Genomic DNA, 18,183 nt, shown 5'->3' with positions numbered 1-18,183 from the left:
TTTTAAAACATATTTAAATATATAGAAAACGTGTTAAAAATATTTCAAAATTAAAAATTATTCTCAGAACCGTTTTTTAAACAATAATTTTCAAATATAACTTAAAAATTTGACACAAAAAATTAATATTCGAAAAATTCATCCAATAAAGATTTTTTTACATTAGGATCATGTTTGATAATTGTTTTTTGAAAATAATTCTCTATTTACTAGTAAAAAAGAAAATAAAAATTTGTTTGATAATTAGAAAATAGAAAATAGATTTTTATTCTTTAAAACAAAAAATAGGTTAATAGCTTTAAATTGTTTTCATTGTTTTAAAAAATAATTAAAAATAAAACATTAAATCTAAAATTTATTCTTAAAACATATTTAAAAATATTTTAAGTTACCAAATATACTTAAAAAAAACTATTTTAAAAATTATTTTCCAAAACTCCTTTCAAGAAAGTCTTTCTTTTTTTTTTTTTTTTTTTTTTTTTCTCTCTCAGTATCCATTTTGGTAAGACATAATATTTTGGGTATGTTATTATTATTTAATTTAGAGACATGTGTATTTTTTAGGCATCTTAATTTTATTATTAATTTTTTTTATGGATTTTAATTTTTCAAGATAATTGTCATTGAAATTGTATTAAATTGAACAAATTGTATGTTTGCTATAATTAAATAATAAAATGTGAAATATTGGGAAATAAATGATTTATTCAGGGTACTTTATTGTATACGGTATCGATAAGTCCCCTTGGCCTCCATAACATATTTTTCCTCCAAACATTTACTATTGGAGTGCGAGACTTTATTGGAGGCTTGTATTATTACCAAAATGAGGTGGGCCAAATTAACGTCAAGCCCAAGCTCTTATCCGTTGGGCTCATCAGTATATATGTCTACCTGTTTGGGTTCGGCCCTGGACCCAATTAAATTCCACTGGCATAACCTTTGAGTGGCGACTGTGATCTGCGAGGCAGCAGAGGGGGATAGCAGCATGGACAGAGACTGGGGCTCGAAGCCAGGGACCGGTGGCGCCGCCTCCGCCCAGAATGAAGCCATCGACCGGAGGGAGCGTCTCAGAAGGCTTGCTCTCGAGACTATTGATCTCGCCAAAGATCCCTATTTCATGCGTAATCATCTCGGAAGGTACATCCTTCATTTTTCGTTTTTTCTTTTCACAAACCCTTAGCCTACATTTGGTTGCCTAGGACACTCAGGGAAAAGAAAAGAAAAGAAAAAGTGGGAAGGTGTTATCTTGATTATTAGGGTTTTCTTTTTCTTCTTTGAATCTTAAAAAGCTCCTTGAATTTTCTCACAGAAAATAACCCTATATATATATACTCCATTCTATTTGGATCTCGCTATTTTATTTTATTTTTTTGTGATTTTATTTTTATGTGATTGGGCAATTACAGCTATGAGTGTAAGCTTTGCCTGACATTGCACAACAACGAGGGCAATTATTTGGCCCACACACAAGGGAAGAGGCATCAGACGAATTTGGCCAAGAGAGCTGCTCGTGAGGCCAAAGAGGCGCCTGCGCAGCCACAGCCCCACAAGCGCAAAGTCTCCGTACGCAAGACAGGTAAGGTTTTGATACGCTTCTCTGTTCAGAACTCTGGTATTGATAATGTTGTGTTGTGGTCCAATTCTTTAATTGTGAGTTATGTGATATACTTTTTGTTGATTGATTTTATTACACTTGCTTTAGAACATGGGAATCGTGTTTTTTCATGAGAAGAAATTGTAAAAGGGGAATTTTTATATACTGCTGGATCCAATTCTAGAATTCGGCTGATTGATGCAAGGCATAAGAGTGCTTACTCATGGAAGGAAACCTTGTAACTCATATGATTTGTCCAGAAAAATAACAGTAAAATCATTTGGAGAACTAGAAAGCTAGGGATTGTTGCTTGACTTGGGATCAAATCTGAAGTAGTTGGGTAGGGCATTTCCCATTTTTATAGGATCTTATGTACCAAAAACAATGGTATCTCCAATTATAGCCCCTCTAGGATGTAAAATATATCTCATCTCACCATCCCCATAGTGTATGAGACAAATGCATGCATTTTGATTAGGGTTGTATTCTATGGTTACGATTCTACCATAAATGTCTTTTTCATTCCATCAAAAATTGATTTTACGGTATAGACGCTTATGACCTCCCCCTCTATGCCCTGCAACAATGATTTCTCTAGCATTATGACCTTTACCACAACGATGTCAAATTATTTTGTGGATTGGATTTCAAGACGGGGGAATTTTGGTTCTTCATATCACACATCTTGTTTCTTAATAATTTAAACGAATTCTATTCTATTCTAACAGATAGAAAAACAAATCTTAAATAGGTGACAAGGTTGTTACTCCATACTGGCTGAAAAATAGGGTGCCTGCCCCTGTGACATTCAAATCATTATGCACCCTGGCCTTCTCATGTGTAAAGTTTTGCACTTTTGTGGATCTTTTATGGGCAATTCAGTTTGAGTGAGTTGAAATAGTTAAAATCTGAAAAAAAAAGAAAAGATTATAACTCTGGTATATTTAGTGTCTTAAAATAAAAATGGGCATCGATGCATAAGTCAATTCTCTAATTGGGTTTACCCAATCAGCAAACCTAAAACAAAAGCAGTGAAGGTTGATCCTTCAACTCAATCCAACTGGACAAACCCAGGGTCATGGTGATTTGGTTAGTTTCTCAGGTTGGACTGAAGCAAGGTGTATTTGGATTCATCAATAATTCAAGTTTCAAAAGAGCCCTAATTAACTGTCCCTTCTGCTAAAAGGAAAAAAAAAAGGATGCTTTATCCTTCAAACATTTACAGTGGCATAACTATGCTGGGGTTATCATACGCCATGTCAGACTGTGCTGGAACTTGTGTTATGTTTGACTGCAGGAACGATTTGTTCAACTTGGACTAAGAAGTAAGATAAATTTTACTATTATTATTATTATTATTAGTAGTAGTAGTCATAGTAGATATAGTAATGGTAGTAGTAGTATCTAGGAAAGTATTGTTATCATTATCATTATCAGGACTGATCATGTACCTTAGAATAAAAATGAGATATTATTATTACTACAACTATTATTGTTATTATTTGATTAGTCATCTGTTCAAAATATGATTGTTTTTTGGTTAGCCAACAATATGGTGGATATGAACTTGCAAAGCATTGTACAATAGAGTTGTTTTTGACTTAAATTTTGAAGTTTTACATAGAGTTCAGGTTCTTAATCTCGAGAACTAAGTTCTATGATTCTTGGGTGTGTTTTCAGTTAAAATTGGTAGGCCCGGGTATCGGGTAACAAAGCAATTTGATCCAGAGACAAAGCAGAGGTCTCTTCTCTTCCAGGTGTGCTTTTTTCCTTTAATAGCGTGACTCATTTTTTATTAATTACAAGTTATTTTAGTATATTTGTTTATGGTATGCTGAAGAGGAAGAGATGAAGGTGAAATGTTTTCCTGGCATCTTTCTTATGTAATGCAGATCGAATATCCTGAGATTGAAGACCTTGCAAAACCTAGGCACCGGTTTATGTCTTCTTTTGAGCAGGTAAGCAGTAAGCTATATTCTTTACCTGTCTCTCATGGTTAAAAAATGTTTTGTTCCTAGTGAACCATGCAGACTTTTTCTTCCCAGATTTGCCATTTTATTTATAATGCCTGTGAAGGTATAGGGATAGAATTGCATGTTTGCATTTCGAAATCAACTCCATACCTAATCTTTTGTTTCCTTTTTACATTTTCATTGGCACAGAGGGTCCAATCCTTTGATAAAAGATATCAGTATCTCCTGTTTGCAGCTGAACCATATGAGATAATTGCTTTCAAGGTACTTTAATCTCATCATTTTTTATGTTTTTGTCCTTTATTTTTGTTATTTGTTATTTATATCCATGTGTTATGGTTGTGTCAATTGCAGGTTCCTAGCACAGAAATTGACAAATCCACTCCGAAGTTCTTCTCACACTGGGATCCCGACTCAAAAATGTTCACGGTTTGTCTGTTTTCCTTTCCTGTTCTGCTGTTCTATATATTTTTGTAGTTCTCTGGGACCTGTACCCACCTGTGTGGTCAAAATGCCAACCAGATCCATATGCCACATGTGAATTGAGCCCTGATTTAGGTTGTCCAAAACCTCATATGGAAAGAGCCCAGAAAAATAATTTGACTCATGTAGTGGGTCAAGTCTTGGCCATCAGACCCATTGTGTGTGTATTAATTTCTAAAGTACACTTCAAGAAAAGTTCTATATTAAAAAAAACCATTAAATTATCTGTGTATCATTTAAACTCAATATGATTTGTTCTATATGCAGAAAAACCCAAATTATTGACTTCCATCGGAACTGTTAGAAAATTGTGATAAGTGGACATACCCTTCTTCCTCATTATCTGACATAAGTGAATGCTTAATTTTAAGGAATAATCCAAAAGGAAATAAAAATCCCCTTTTACTTCTTGCTGTTCAGTTACTCATCAGTAAGTGTCATGCATTCCACCATTTCCTCTTTCAGCAAGAAACTTTAGGACCCACCTAATTGGTTAACTTTCATAAAAGGGGCACTTTTTTTTTTTTTTTTTATGTTTTTTGATTGGTAAACAAGACTGTACTGTGACGCACTAAAAAAAGTGCACTAAAGTACATGGAATGTATACAATGGCTGTCCAAAGATGGCTAAAAAAAGAAGGGGAAACAAAAAAAGACTTCCTCCCTTAGTGAGGACCCAACTAATCAATAAAGTCATACAAGGACATTGGACCTTCAATTATGTACAACTTGGTCCAAGAAAACAAGTTACAAAAGAATAAGCTTTTTAATCTTTGGATGGAGAGTTCCTCACTTTTGAATGATCTTCTATTTCTCTCCTTCCAAATTGTTCAAAAAAGACACAAAGGAGGAGTGCCCTACACATTTTTCCAGTTCCTCCCAACAAAGGACCCACACCGACTTAACAGTCTCTCTTTCAGAGGAAGATAACACCCAGGATACTCCCAAAACAGAGAACAAAAGCTGCCAAAAAAACATCTTGTCATACCACAATGTAGCAGAATATGGTCAATTGACTCCTTCTAGACATGACAAAGGAAACATCTATTAGCCAAGGACCACCCTCTCTTTTGGAGCTGATCTTAAGTCAGAGTTTTACCCTATGACACCTCCCAAGCAAAGAGACTCACCTTAGGAAGAACCCAATAATTCCAAACAATCCCTTCTAGGAAAGGGGCTGGACTCCTAGGCTCTAAGCAAGTGTAAAGCAACTTCATAGAGGAAGTTCCACTCTTAGTCTCCAACCAAATCACCTTATCTTCTTCTCCCACATCCAGCCTTATCTTATAGCATTAAAAGAAAATGCTCCACACTCTCAATCTCCCAATCAGCTAGACCCCTAAAGAACCTTAATTATTCTTGCTTTTTTTTTTTTCATTCTTTTGTTATTTTTAATCAGAAACAGAAGATGTATTAATTGTGATACAAAGTAAATGAGAAGGATGAGGGATCCTCTCCACAATATACAAGAAATTGATCAAAGTATGACTAAACTCCTCAATCCCGAACTAAGCTCCTCTCTTTGCTGTCCAGCCCTTTTGATTTATAAATCAAATGCCATCTGAGCTGATTAACTTTTCGACAAATTAACTTTGCGACAAATCAAAGCATTTCCCCGAAGCGTAGCTATGAAGGAGCTGGCTCACTGGAGACAAATCGAGACATTTCTCGGGGCAAATCTCACTCCAGAAAGAGCGATTTCTCCACTGGTTTGGAAACATCCAAAGTTTCCACCGGCGAGACAGAGGGAGAAGAGGGGATTTTGCAATGCAAATTGATCAATGAGGTGCGTAATCCTTTCTCAGCTGTTTCTGAGCGAGATCTTCCTCTGTCTGGGGCTTTTGAGCCAAATCCTATTCCCGAAACCTCGGTTTCTTTGGGTCATCCTTTTTGTGCTCACTCTTCTTCTTCGTATCCGTTGGAGTCAAGCCATGCTTTTCAGCGTGGGTCTGTTTCTATCTCTCCTGTGGTGTATGATAACCATCGTGGTGGTGCGTCCTGTTCGAATGGTGTGGTGGTACCCCTAGAAACCTCTAACCAAAAATCTAAAGAACGACCTTTCCTTAGGGAAACTCTTAGCAACCTTGAGGTGCGTGGTGTCTCAGGTGATGCTTCGTTCCCAGTGCAAGAACCTTCCACTCTCCCACTGGAAGGTTTTCAGGTTGAGGGGCTTACGCCTCGGAAGATGGTCAAGGTTCAGTCGGTTCTGGAGAGTTTGAGGGTTAGAATTGTCAGGGATAATGGGAAAGGAGTGGAAGGAGAGAATAGGAATCCTATCTTTGCGGACAAGGTTTATTCCAGAAGAAAGAAGAAAAAGGATTCTGGAACTCGAGGAGAGGATTAGTCCTGGGTGCGGGTTGCGTTGGGTTGTGATTGTTCTCATGAAGATTTTAAGCTGGAATACAAGAGGTTTAGGTTCTAGGAAGAAAAGGAGGACTGTGAGAAGATTTTTAAGTACTCAAAACCCAGATGTGGTGATGCTTCAGGAAACAAAGCGTGAAATTTGGGATAAGAGGTTAGTGAGTAGTATTTGGAAAGGTAAAAGTCTGGATTGGGTTGCTCTTCCTGCTTGTGGGGCATCGGGGGGGATTGTGATCTTGTGGGATTCAGTTAAGTTCAATTGTTCAGAGAAGGTGTTAGGATCCTTCTCTGTTACTGTAAAATTGAATTCTGATGAGGAAGAGTCTTTTTGGTTAACCTCAGTGTATGGCCCGAATAAGGCAGTGTGGAGGGAGGACTTTTGGTTGGAGCTTCAAGATTTACATGGTCTGACTTTCCCAAGGTGGTGTGTAGGAGGGGATTTTAATGTGATCAGGAGGATATCTGAGAAGATGGGTGATTCTAGGCTAACTGTCAACATGAGGCACTTTGACGAGTTTATAAGGGAAAGTGGTTTGTTGGACCCCCCTCTTAGGAATGCAGCTTTTACATGGTCAAACATGCAAGTCGATCCTATTTGCAAGAGGTTAGATAGGTTTTTGTTCTCTTCTGAGTGGGATTCTTTTTTCTCTCAAAATATTCAAGAGGCCCTTCCTAGATGGACCTCTGACCATAGCCCAATTTGCTTGGAAACTAATCCTTTTATGTGGGGGCCGACTCCTTTTAGGTTTGAGAATATGTGGTTGCTCCATCCTGAGTTTAAAGAGAAGTTTAGAGATTGGTGGCAAGAGTGTACGGTTGAGGGTTGGGAAGGTCACAAATTTATGAGGAAACTAAAGTTTATTAAATCAAAGTTGAAAGAGTGGAATACAAGGGTCTTTGGAGATTTAAGAGAGAGGAAAAAGCATATTCTTACGGACTTAGGCAGAATTGATAGAATTGAACAAGAAGGGAATTTAAATCTTGAGTTGGTCTCGGAAAGGATCTTAAGAAGGAAGGAGTTAGAGGATTTGTTATTGAAGGAAGAGGTACAATGGAGACAAAAATCTAGGGTTAAGTGGATTAAAGAAGGGGATTGCAACTCTAAGTTTTTTCACAGAGTGGCCACTGGAAGAAGAAGCAGGAAGTTTATAAAGTCTCTGATTTCTGAGAGGGGGGAGACTTTAAATAACATTGAGGTTATTTCTGAGGAGATTGTAAATTTCTTTGGGAATCTTTATTCCAAACCTGAAGATGATTCTTGGAAGATTGAAGGGATTGATTGAGCCCCTATTTCTGAAGAGAGTGCAATTTGGTTGGATAGGCCGTTTTCGGAAGAGAAGGTTCGAATGGCAGTTTTCCAATTGAATAGGGAAAAGGCCCCTGGCCCTGATGGCTTTACCTTAGCAGTTTATCAAGAGTGTTGGGATGTGATAAAAGAGGATCTCATGAGGGTGTTTTTTGAGTTCCACACTAAAGGGGTAATAAATCAAAGCACAAATGCGACTTTCATTGCTATGGTGCCTAAGAAAAGCCAAACTTTCAAAATCTCAGATTATAGACCTATTAGTTTGGTTACAAGTTTATATAAGATAATTGCTAAGGTCTTATCAGGGCGTTTATGCAAAGTTCTTCATGAAACAATCTTTGGCTCACAAGGAGCCTTTGTGGAAGGGAGACAAATTTTGGATGCTGTATTGATAGCCAATGAAGTGGTGGATGAGAAAAGAAGGTCAGGAGAGGAAGGGGTAGTTTTCAAAATTGATTTTGAGAAGGCCTATGATCATGTGGAGTGGGGTTTTTTAGATCATGTGCTTCAAAGGAAGGGGTTCAGCCAGAAATGGAGATCTTGGATGAGGGGCTGTTTATCTTCTTCTAGTTTTGCTATCCTAGTTAATGGGAATGCAAAGGGTTGGGTTAAGGCCTCTAGAGGATTGAGACAGGGAGATCCTCTTTCTCCTTTCCTTTTCACTCTAGTAGCAGATGTTCTAAGTAGGTTGATGATTAGAGCTGAGGAAACTGGGATAACTGAGGGTTTCCTTGTGGGGAGGGATAGGACTAGAGTGTTCTTGTTACAGTTTGCTGATGATACCATATTTTTCTCTAAAGCCTCTTTGGATCTTCTTCAAAACCTTAAGATTATCCTTTTGGTTTTTGGGCAAGTATCTGGTTTAAAAATCAACTTAGAAAAAAGCACCATTTCAGGTATTAACACTAGGCAGGAAATGTTGTCTAGTTTGGCTTTGGTTTTGGAGTGCAGAGTGTCAGAGTGGCCTTTGTCTTATTTAGGCCTTCCTTTAGGAGGGAACCCAAAGACAATAGGATTTTGGGATCCAGTGGTTGAGAGAATTTCGAGGAGGTTGGATGGGTGGAAAAAGGCCTATTTGTCTTTGGGAGGGAGGATTACTCTAATTCAGTCTTGTCTGTCTCACATCCCTAGCTACTTCCTTTCCCTCTTCAAAATCCCTGTATCTATAGCTTCAAAGATTGAGAAGATGCAAAGGGATTTTCTTTGGTCTGGGGCTGGGGAAGGGAAGAGAGATCACCTTATCAGATGGGAGGTTGTCAGTAGACCAAGGGAGATGGGAGGTTTGGGCTTTGGGAAGACTTCTATGAGAAATAGTGCCCTCTTAGGGAAATGGCTTTGGAGGTTTCCTAGAGAAAGGAGCGGTCTTTGGCATAAGGTTATTGCGAGTATATATGGGACCCATCCTAATGGATGGGACGTCAACATGGTGGTTAGATGGTCTCACAGATGTCCTTGGAAGACTATTGCTCAAGTTTTCCAAGAGTTCTCCCCTTTTGTTCGCCTAGTGGTGGGCAATGGGGAGAGAATTCGGTTTTGGGAAGATCTTTGGTGGGGAAACCAAACTTTGTGTGCTCAATTTGCTGATCTCTACAGAGTTATTTCTGTGAGAATCTTACTGTCTCAAACGTCCTTGGCAATTCCTTTCCATTGTCTTGGAATTTTAACTTTCGCCGCAATCTAACGGATTCAGAAATTGATCTCCTTCAGAGATTAATGTCCTCTCTTCATTCTGTGCTTCTTTCCCCTTCTTCATCAGACTCAAGAGCGTGGTCTTTGTCTTCGTCAGGCTCGTTTTCAGTGAAATCTTTTTTCTATGCATTGTCAAGAGATTCAAATCCTTTAATGTTCCTTCCGGCCAAGTTTTTATGGAGCTCAAAAGTCCCTTCAAAGGTTAAGGTCCTCGCTTGGTTAGTAGCACATGGGAAGGTAAACACTAATGACAAGTTGCAATTGAGAAGACCCTACAAAGCCCTCTGTCCTCAATGGTGCATTCTTTGCAAAGGAAATGGAGAGTCGATTGACCACCTTTTTCTTCATTGTCCTGTCACCATTGGACTTTGGCACAAGTTGTTCAATCTAGTAGGTGTGATTTGGGTTCCTCCAAGGAGCATTGAAGATATGTTGGTTATTTCTTTTAAAGGCTTGGGGAACTCAGTAAGAGGCAAGATTCTTTGGCAAATTGCTTGCCTTACTTTGATTTGGATGGTGTGGCAAGAAAGGAATAATAGAATCTTTGAGGATAAAGGGAGAACGGAAGAGGTGGTTTGGGATTTGATTCGGTTTTACTCGTCTCTATGGGCTTCTTGTACTGAAGCTTTTAGAGGAGTTCCTCTAAGCATTCTACAAATCAATTGGATTGGGGTTTGCGTTTCAAGAGTTTGAAGTTTGTTGGGTTCTCTTTTGTTTTTAGATTTCTATTGTTGGGTGTTTTCCTTGGTTCTTGTGTAGGAAGGACCTCTCATCCTTCCCTTGGTTTTTTTCTCTTTCTGTTGTTTCTTTGTTCTCTTCTGTATTTGTTCTTTTATTAATATAAGCTTTTTCGTTTCTGATCAAAAAAAAAAAAAAAAGAAATGCATTGAAAGGCTTCGGTACACGAGGCCTTGAAGGGAGAAAAGAAGTGAAGTAGATCCTACAAAATCTTCATCATCCTCCACTTTTCCTCAAAGATCCTAACATTTCTTTCTTGTCATACAAACCAAGGCATTGGGGGACAAACATTTCTTGCTATTTTCTTCAATCCAACCCAACCACCATAGCAAAGTTCATCTCCAGTGTAATAGTCATCATGATCTTGCCACAGTCATCTGAAAAATCCATGGGCACTCTTCTCACCACCTATGCACCATTATAACCACCATTCTTTTTCCTTTTGATTAGAAACATATCATGGCAACCATTGAGAACCGGTCATTATCTTCTGCCTCCATCAAAGCTTACTACTGTAGGCCCCCACTGAAGTAAGTATCAAAATTATCAACTGAAATTATGGCTGCAAGTTAGTTAGGGTCAACCCAAGCCCAAAATAACCTTTGCACAAGCTTGGGTCGATTTTCAGTTGGTTCAATTGGGCTCAGGTTAAAAAGTCAACCTGACTTAATAAGGTTGTTATTTTGCACAAGCTTGGGTAGATTTTCAATTGGTCCAATGGGCTTAGGTTAAAAAGTCAACCTGACTTAATAAGTTTGGTCCTGGCTAACGGCCTCAAGCAACAAAAGTTGAACCCTTTTGTTGATGTATAACATATTTTCATCATTATTAAGCAAAACTTAAACCTTTCTTAAAATATTTAAACAAACTTCAGTAGACATTATGCAAACACTTTACAATTAGGTTCTCCACTTATTCTCTCTCTCTCTCTCTCTCTCTGAAATCTGTCATTTTTTTGCGACTCAATATAATATAAGAAATGGGGAGAAGACAACAGCCGGACCCAAACAACCCGAGGGCAGAAAAGAATGCTAGAAGAAGAAGCTGCGAGGTATGTCTCAGAGATAAATATGGGGGGTACCAGGGCACAAGGGTCTTCCTCTTCTAATCCTTTTTGTTTCGGTCAGACTCCGGAGAGGGAGTATTACGACCATTCTGGGGGGCGAAGAGAGGGAATTCTGGTTGGAAGTGGGTCACGAAGACCAAATACAGAAGATCATACAGGAAGAAGGGATGGCTGTTGGGACCTGGTTGAGATCAGCAGCGTTGACCCTACGGGTAGGAATTTGGGGTGGTCTACAGACCAGCGGGCTAGTCAAGAGGGCAGGAAGGAAGACCAGCTCAATTGGGAGGAAAGTAGCCTGATTAAATTCAGCCACTTTTTGGGTTTCTCAACGGAAGGTCTGGAGAAGGAAATTCTGAACTTTCTGGGAAAAATCAGGAAAAGAAGGGAGAAAATAATAGACAAAGGGCTACTGGAGACTACAAGATTCGAAAGGGAGCTTAAGAGATTGGAGTGCTCTGTTAATTATGAAGGGGACATTAGGAAGAAAGGCCCTCAACAGGGCAGAGGGATCCAAAGCTCAGTTGTCCAATGAACGTAAGACTTCTGAGTTGGAATGTGAGGGGCGTGAATGATAGGTCCAAGAGGAAAGTTATCAAGTCAGTTATCAGAAGCCAAAAGGTGGACCTGTTCTGTATTCAAGAAACAAAGATGCAAGTTATGTCTGAAGAGGTGGTGAGGAGTCTAGGGCCGGGGAGATCTCTTGATTGGAAGGCTTTAAATGCTATGGGGACAGCAGGGGGTGTCTTGATCTGCTGGGAAAAAAGATCTCTGGAAATGCTGGGGGTGGAAGAGGGCCAATTCTCCATTTCCTGTAGATTCAGGAATGTGGGAGATGGAGTAATCTGGGTGTTCACAGGGGTTTATGGTCCTTGTTCCAGAAAGGATAGGGAGTGTTTATGGGAGGAGCTCGGGGCAATCAGAGGACTGTGGGAGGACCCATGGTGTTTAGGAGGTGATTTCAATTCAACCCTATACCAAGCTGAAAGGAGTAGAAATGGGAGGATCACTTCAGCTATGAGGAGGTTTGCCCAGGTCATAGATGAGTTAGGGCTAATTGATATTCCCTTGCAAGGGGGATCCTTCACTTGGAGTGGGGGGCTCAATAATCAATCGTGGGCCAGGTTGGATAGATTCTTGGTATCCCCCAATTGGATAGATCAATACAGTAGGGCTATTCAAAGAAGATTGCCTCGCCCAACCTCGGATCATTTTCCGATTTTGCTTGAGGGAGGTGGCCTAAGGAGAGGTCCTTACCCCTTCAAATTTGAAAACATGTGGCTCAAAGCTGAAGGATTCAAAGAGCTGATAGAGGGGTGGTGGCAAGGGATAGTGGTTAGAGGAAGGCCGAGCTACAGGTTAGCAGCTAAGATGAGGGGCCTGAAACACAATTTAAAGATCTGGAATAAGGAGGTTTTTGGAAGGTTGGAGAAAAACAAAGCTGAAGCCCTTCAGCAAGTGGAGCGATGGGATGTAGTGGAAGAAGAGAGGATTTTATCAGAGGAGGAGTTAGGTCACAAAAAAACAGCTAAGGAGAATTATTCAAAATGGGTGTCGATGGAAGAAGTGCACTGGAGACAGCTATCAAGGGAACTTTGGCTTAGGGAAGGGGATAGGAACACCGGATTCTTTCACCGTATGGCTAATGCCCACAGGAGAGTCAATAATCTGATCAAAATTAAGATTAATGGGGTGAGGCTTACAGAGGATCAAGAAGTGAGGGATGGAATAGTTAATGCTTATCAGCAACTTCTTTCGGAAAGCTCGGATTGGAAGGCGGATATAGGGGGCCTTGTGCTGAAGCAGATCAGCCTCTCAGAAGCGGATGCTCTTGAGCTCCCTTTCTCTGAGGCTGAGATCTATGCTGCATTAATGGGGATGAATGGGGACAAAGCCCTGGGTTTGGATGGTTTCACTGTAGCATTTTGGCAAAATTGTTGGGAGATTGTCAAGGAGGATGTCTTGGATATGTTCAAAGAGTTTTATGATCAGAATTCTTTCATCAAGAGCCTAAACCATACATTTCTGGTCTTGATTCCGAAGAAAGGGGGGGCAGAGGACTTGGGGGACTACAGGCCAATCAGTTTGCTTGGGGGTCTTTATAAATTATTGGCTAAGGTGTTGGCCAATAGGCTAAAAAAAATAATAGATAAGGTGATTTCTCCTGATCAGAACGCCTTCATCAAAGGGAGACAGATTCTTGACGGTTCCCTAATCGCAAATGAGGTAATAGACTCTTGGCAAAAAAGGGGAGAGAAAGGCCTAATCTGTAAGTTGGACATTGAGAAGGCGTTTGATAGTATCAATTGACAGTTTTTATTAAAGGTTATGCATAAGATGGGCTTCGGATCAAAATGGATAGGATGGATGTGGAGCTGTATTTCTACTATCAAATACTCAATGCTGGTGAATGGGGTTCCAGCTGGTTTCTTTTCAAGTTCTAAAGGGCTTAGGCAAGGGGATCCCCTATCCCCCTACTTATTTATCATGGGAATGGAAGTCCTTAGTGCGTTAATATCGAGGGCCATCGAAGGGGGGTTCATCTATGGCTGTAGGATATGGAAAGGAAGAGGGCAGCCCGTGAACATAACTCATCTCCTGTTTGCGGATGATACAATTGTCTTTTGTGAGGCAAAAAAAGAGTCCCTGTTGTACTTGAGCTAGATCCTCTTATGGTTCGAGGCTGCCTCAGGTTTAAAAATAAATTTGGAGAAAAGCATGGTCATTCCGGTAGGGGAGGTGGAAGGGGCGCTTGATATGGCTGCTGAAATTGGGTGTAAGGTGGGACAGCTGCCCACTGTTTATTTGGGGCTGCCCCTTGGGGCGCCTAATAGGGCCTCCTCCGTTTGGGATGGGGTGGAGGAGAAAATGAGGAGGAAGCTTGCTCTTTGGAAGCGCCAATTTCTGTCCAAAGGAGGGAGAATTACTCTCATTAAGAGCACGCTGACCAGCATTCCTTTGTATCAAATGTCATTATTCCGCATGCCTAAATCAGTGGCAAGAAGACTGGAAAAGCTTCAAAGGAATTTTTTGTGGGGAGGAGCCAATGGGGGGAATAAGGCTCATCTAATCAAGTGGGAGGTTGTGTGTATGGATAAAAAGAAGGGAGGGTTGGGGTTAAGAAAGTTGATTTGGTTAAACAAAGCTCTTCTAGGCAAATGGATTTGGAGGTTTGCGCGGGCTAAGGAGGAGCTGTGGAAAAAAGTGCTTGAGGCTAAGTATGGGCAAGAGGAGTTTGGGTGGAGAACAAGGAAGGCAAATGGGGTGTTTGGGGTTGGTATGTGGAAGGAAATTCTGAAGGAGTCCACTTGGTGTTGGGATAACATGGTATTCAAGGTGGGAGAAGGCAATAAAGTAAGGTTTTGGATTGATCCTTGGTGTGGAAACAACGTGCTGTCCGAAGCTTTCCCGGACCTCTTCTCCATGGCTGCCCAAAGGAACGCCACTGTGGAGGATTATTGGGATCAGAATCTGAGTCAAGGAGGGTGGAGTTTAAGACTGTTGAGAGACTTCAATGATTGGGAATTGGGGTTGGTGGACAATATGTTACTTGAGTTGAGGAATTATAGAGTATCTATGGAGGAAGATTCGGTTTTTTGGAGGGGAGGAGCGGACGGGCTGTTTAAAGTTAAGGAAGCATATAGGGTGTTGATTAATGCTGATGAAGCGGTTTTCCCTCATAGCAATGTTTGGGTGGCCAAAGTTCCAACAAAAATTATTTTCTTTGCTTGGGAAGCTACTTGGGGGAAGGTCCTTACATTGGATAGGTTGCAGAGAAGAGGATGGCACCTCCCTAATCGGTGCTTCTTGTGTGGATGTGAAGAGGAAACTATCAATCATATGTTAATTCATTGTACGGTGGCAAAAGGTTTATGGGATATCATTCTTGCATTATGTGGTGTACAGTGGGTCTTTCCTAATTCTGTAAAGGAGGTTCTTAGTAGTTGGAAAGGCTCTTTTGTGGGGAGAAAAAGGAAGAAAGTGTGGAAGTCCATCCCGCTTTTCATTTTTTGGACAATTTGGAAGGAGAGGAATAGGCTTGCCTTTAAAGGGGGTGTGCTAGCCTTTCAGAAATTAAAGACTTCGTTTGTGTATAATTTTTGGGGTTGGGCTAAAGTGTACATTGATATGGAGTCGAATTCCCTTATAGGTTTCTTGGAATGGATAGCTTCTAAGTAGGGGTTGGGTTCTTTTGTTTTTTGGTTTAGGGTTTGTAGCCTTGTATACTCCCTGTATGCTCTTTGGCTTTTTGCCTTCGTTAATATATTCGTTTACTTATCAAAAAAAAAAAAAATATAAGAGAAAAAACTATTAAGCTAGGTTGGCTTGGCCTTCACGTAGACATTCATATGTTGGGGTTGGGTTAATCTCTAACTTGATCCAATCTGCCTGGGTTTCAGCTCCAGGCACGATGACCAAGTTGGCAAAGTTTTCACCATCAGAATCACTTTTAATCATCATCTCTATCATAAAGTCACATGTTGTATGTTATTTTATTTGAATAGAGCACAAGTGATTGAATGTCTTTTGCAATGGGCGTCTTAAATACTTATTTTATCAAGGCTATTTGATTTTTTTTTTCTTTGCCATATTTTAAATATGTTATTAATAAAACATCAACTTATGCATGTCTGACCTGCCACCTTGGTGGGGTTTAGCCACTGATCTGGTTTTGAGAAACTTTTGGATTATTTGTGAGTTTTCTATGACATAGTTCCTTGATGCCAATTGTACAGTTGCAATTGTATTTCAAAACCAAGCCACCAGAGGCAAACAAGCCTCAGCCTGCCTCTGCAGCTAATGGTACAACTGCTCCTGGTGCCCCACCAAGGCCTTTGCCCCCACCACCTCAAGCTCCTCCTCCACCTCCTCCTCCACCACAGGGACTCCCACCAGGTGCAACAATTGCTAATCCTCCAAGAGGACCACCGCCTCCTATGCCTGGAACCTTGCCACCACCTCCACCTCCAATGGGAAATGGGCCTAGGCCTATGCCCCCAGGTGGAGCTCTACCCGTTCCTCCGCCTCCTGTTGGCAGTGGCACAATGGCGAATTTCACTCCAGGGACTCAGATGGCTAGGCCTCCCTCAATGATGCCTCCACAAGGTTTTCCAGGACAGCAGATGCAGGGTCAGGGAATTCGCCCACCTATGCAGCCTCCTAACATGGGGCAACAGGTTCCCAGACCCCAATGATGCCTCCACAAGGTTATCCAGGATAACGGATGTAGGGCCAGGGAGTTCACCTTCTTATGCTACCTCATAACATGGGACAACAGGTTCCCAGACTTACATTGTCTTTGTAAGTTGATCTTTAAGGTGGTGTACCAAGCTGTGCTCTGTTCCAGATGCATTTTGCTCTATATCTACAAGGAACCCATTGTCTGAGATACACAACAGTTGCGATCTGATGGTCTAATTGAATTAGAAAGTAGATCTGATTACTGAACTATGTAAACCCGTTGCCCTTAAAGATGTTTGTATGTTTTCTGCTATACTTTTTACAACTTCCTATGTGTATTTGGATGTTTATTGAGTTTTTGAATATTTTAATTTGCTGTACGCCTAATCATTTTGAGCTATTTTCATTTTTTTTAAACGGGACTTGGATCAAAACTGTAATCTATTTTGTATCAGCTAGCATTGTCGAAAACTATTTGCGGAGGGGATATGTGATACTTCCAGGATTGTACTTTCAAGTCTCAATCAATTATACAGCATTATTTCTAATGAATATGGGCGCAACTTCAGCAGGATAAACCTGAAAAATCTTTTGTGCTATGTGTTTCTCATCATGCATGATGGAAATGGAAATGGGAAGAAAATAACAGTTTTTTTTTTTTTTTTTTTCTCTGGTAGAAATTTTTTTTTACATATTTAATTTGGAACATGAACAAATAATTTAATTTCCACATCTTACTTTTCTTGCTCGTGAGAGATGAAAGCAAGTCTAGTTGAAACAAGACTGGTAAGGGATTCCCAAGTTTGATAACGTTTCCTAATTGAATCTAATATAGGTCTTGATTCGCTGAGCTTATTGTTAGCAACATACCTAGGTAAAGAACAACATTGTATGCTTCATGAAGCATCTGTGTTTCCTTTTAGAATTCAAGTATTGAAAGTAGACTACAAATTGCACAAGAGTGTTTTTGCCATCTAGTGTTCTCTTGTGCTTCAGGAATCTTTCAAATTCCATTAAAGATGTCATGTTTTCTAAATTAAGCAAACAAAACTAATACCAACAAACGCTTATATGGTCTTTTCTCACAAAACACTAAATCCCATAAGACTTATACCAACAAGCACAACTGTCTTTTTCACCTCAAATCTCCTACCTTCACCTTCGCAAAAGGACTTGCAGATTCCGGTTTAAATGTTGATTTTGAGACCTTAGGAACTAGATTAGAATAATGACTTTTTTCTTGGGTCTTTTAATGCTTTCTTTTCTATCTTTCAAACAAGTTTTTCAATCTTGTTTTTACACCAAAATCCTAATTTTTTTAGTCATTTCATTAATAATAATAAAAAAAACAAATAAAAAAAATCTTCACCCGCCAAGTGAGCATCCTTTGTTAGAGAGCATCCAAAGTTATTATGAAACAAAATATATATTTTAATCGTAATTAAGCATTGAAAGTGAATCCCTGAAATCGGTCAGGACTAATAACAGACGGAAACATGCAAGAGGGGAAAATAGATTTCAAACCTGCGGTCCCACGTCTCACGGTTTTGCTATGTTACACACTTTCCAACGACCTGGGTTTTACGGTCGCAAGGAAGGGGAACGTGTTCGAGTCCTACGACCAATAAGATATTTTAATTTTTCACTCGTCACCTGCAAAAATCAATGGCATCCTTTACAACCCAACCACTGTTAATTGTAACTATACCATCTACGCCACAAGCAGGTACGTTTTGCACCAAATATAAAGGCATCTCTCTAGGTGTCCATGTTTTACTCCTAATTAAGAACCT

At 39.9% G+C, this 18,183-nt stretch overlaps 1 protein-coding gene across 1 annotated transcript; it reads left to right on the top strand.

Moving 5' to 3' along the window:
• The first annotated feature begins 839 nt into the window (after positions 1-839).
• On the top strand, positions 840-16,777 carry LOC100245136 (uncharacterized). The gene is made up of 7 exons (XM_002266712.4): positions 840-1,140; positions 1,410-1,579; positions 3,278-3,354; positions 3,490-3,555; positions 3,760-3,834; positions 3,925-3,999; positions 15,946-16,777. The coding sequence occupies exons 1-7, from the start codon at positions 989-991 to the stop codon at positions 16,402-16,404; spliced, it is 1,074 nt and encodes a 357-aa protein (XP_002266748.1). The 5' UTR covers positions 840-988; the 3' UTR covers positions 16,405-16,777.
• Positions 16,778-18,183: the final 1,406 nt, after the last annotated feature.

The sequence above is a fragment of the Vitis vinifera genome, chromosome 8, assembly GCF_030704535.1.
Source record: "Vitis vinifera cultivar Pinot Noir 40024 chromosome 8, ASM3070453v1".
Classification (NCBI taxonomy): Eukaryota; Viridiplantae; Streptophyta; class Magnoliopsida; order Vitales; family Vitaceae; genus Vitis; species Vitis vinifera.
This window is presented reverse-complemented; position numbering and strand designations above follow the sequence as displayed.

Coding starts and splice junctions, on each gene's coding strand:
- LOC100245136 (XM_002266712.4), top strand. CDS start 989: ATGGACAGAGACTGGGGCTCGAAGCCAGGGACCGGTGGCGCCGCCTCC. Junction 1,580..3,277: donor AGTCTCCGTACGCAAGACAG/GTAAGGTTTTGA, acceptor GTGTGTTTTCAG/TTAAAATTGGTAGGCCCGGG. Junction 3,355..3,489: donor AGAGGTCTCTTCTCTTCCAG/GTGTGCTTTTTT, acceptor TATGTAATGCAG/ATCGAATATCCTGAGATTGA.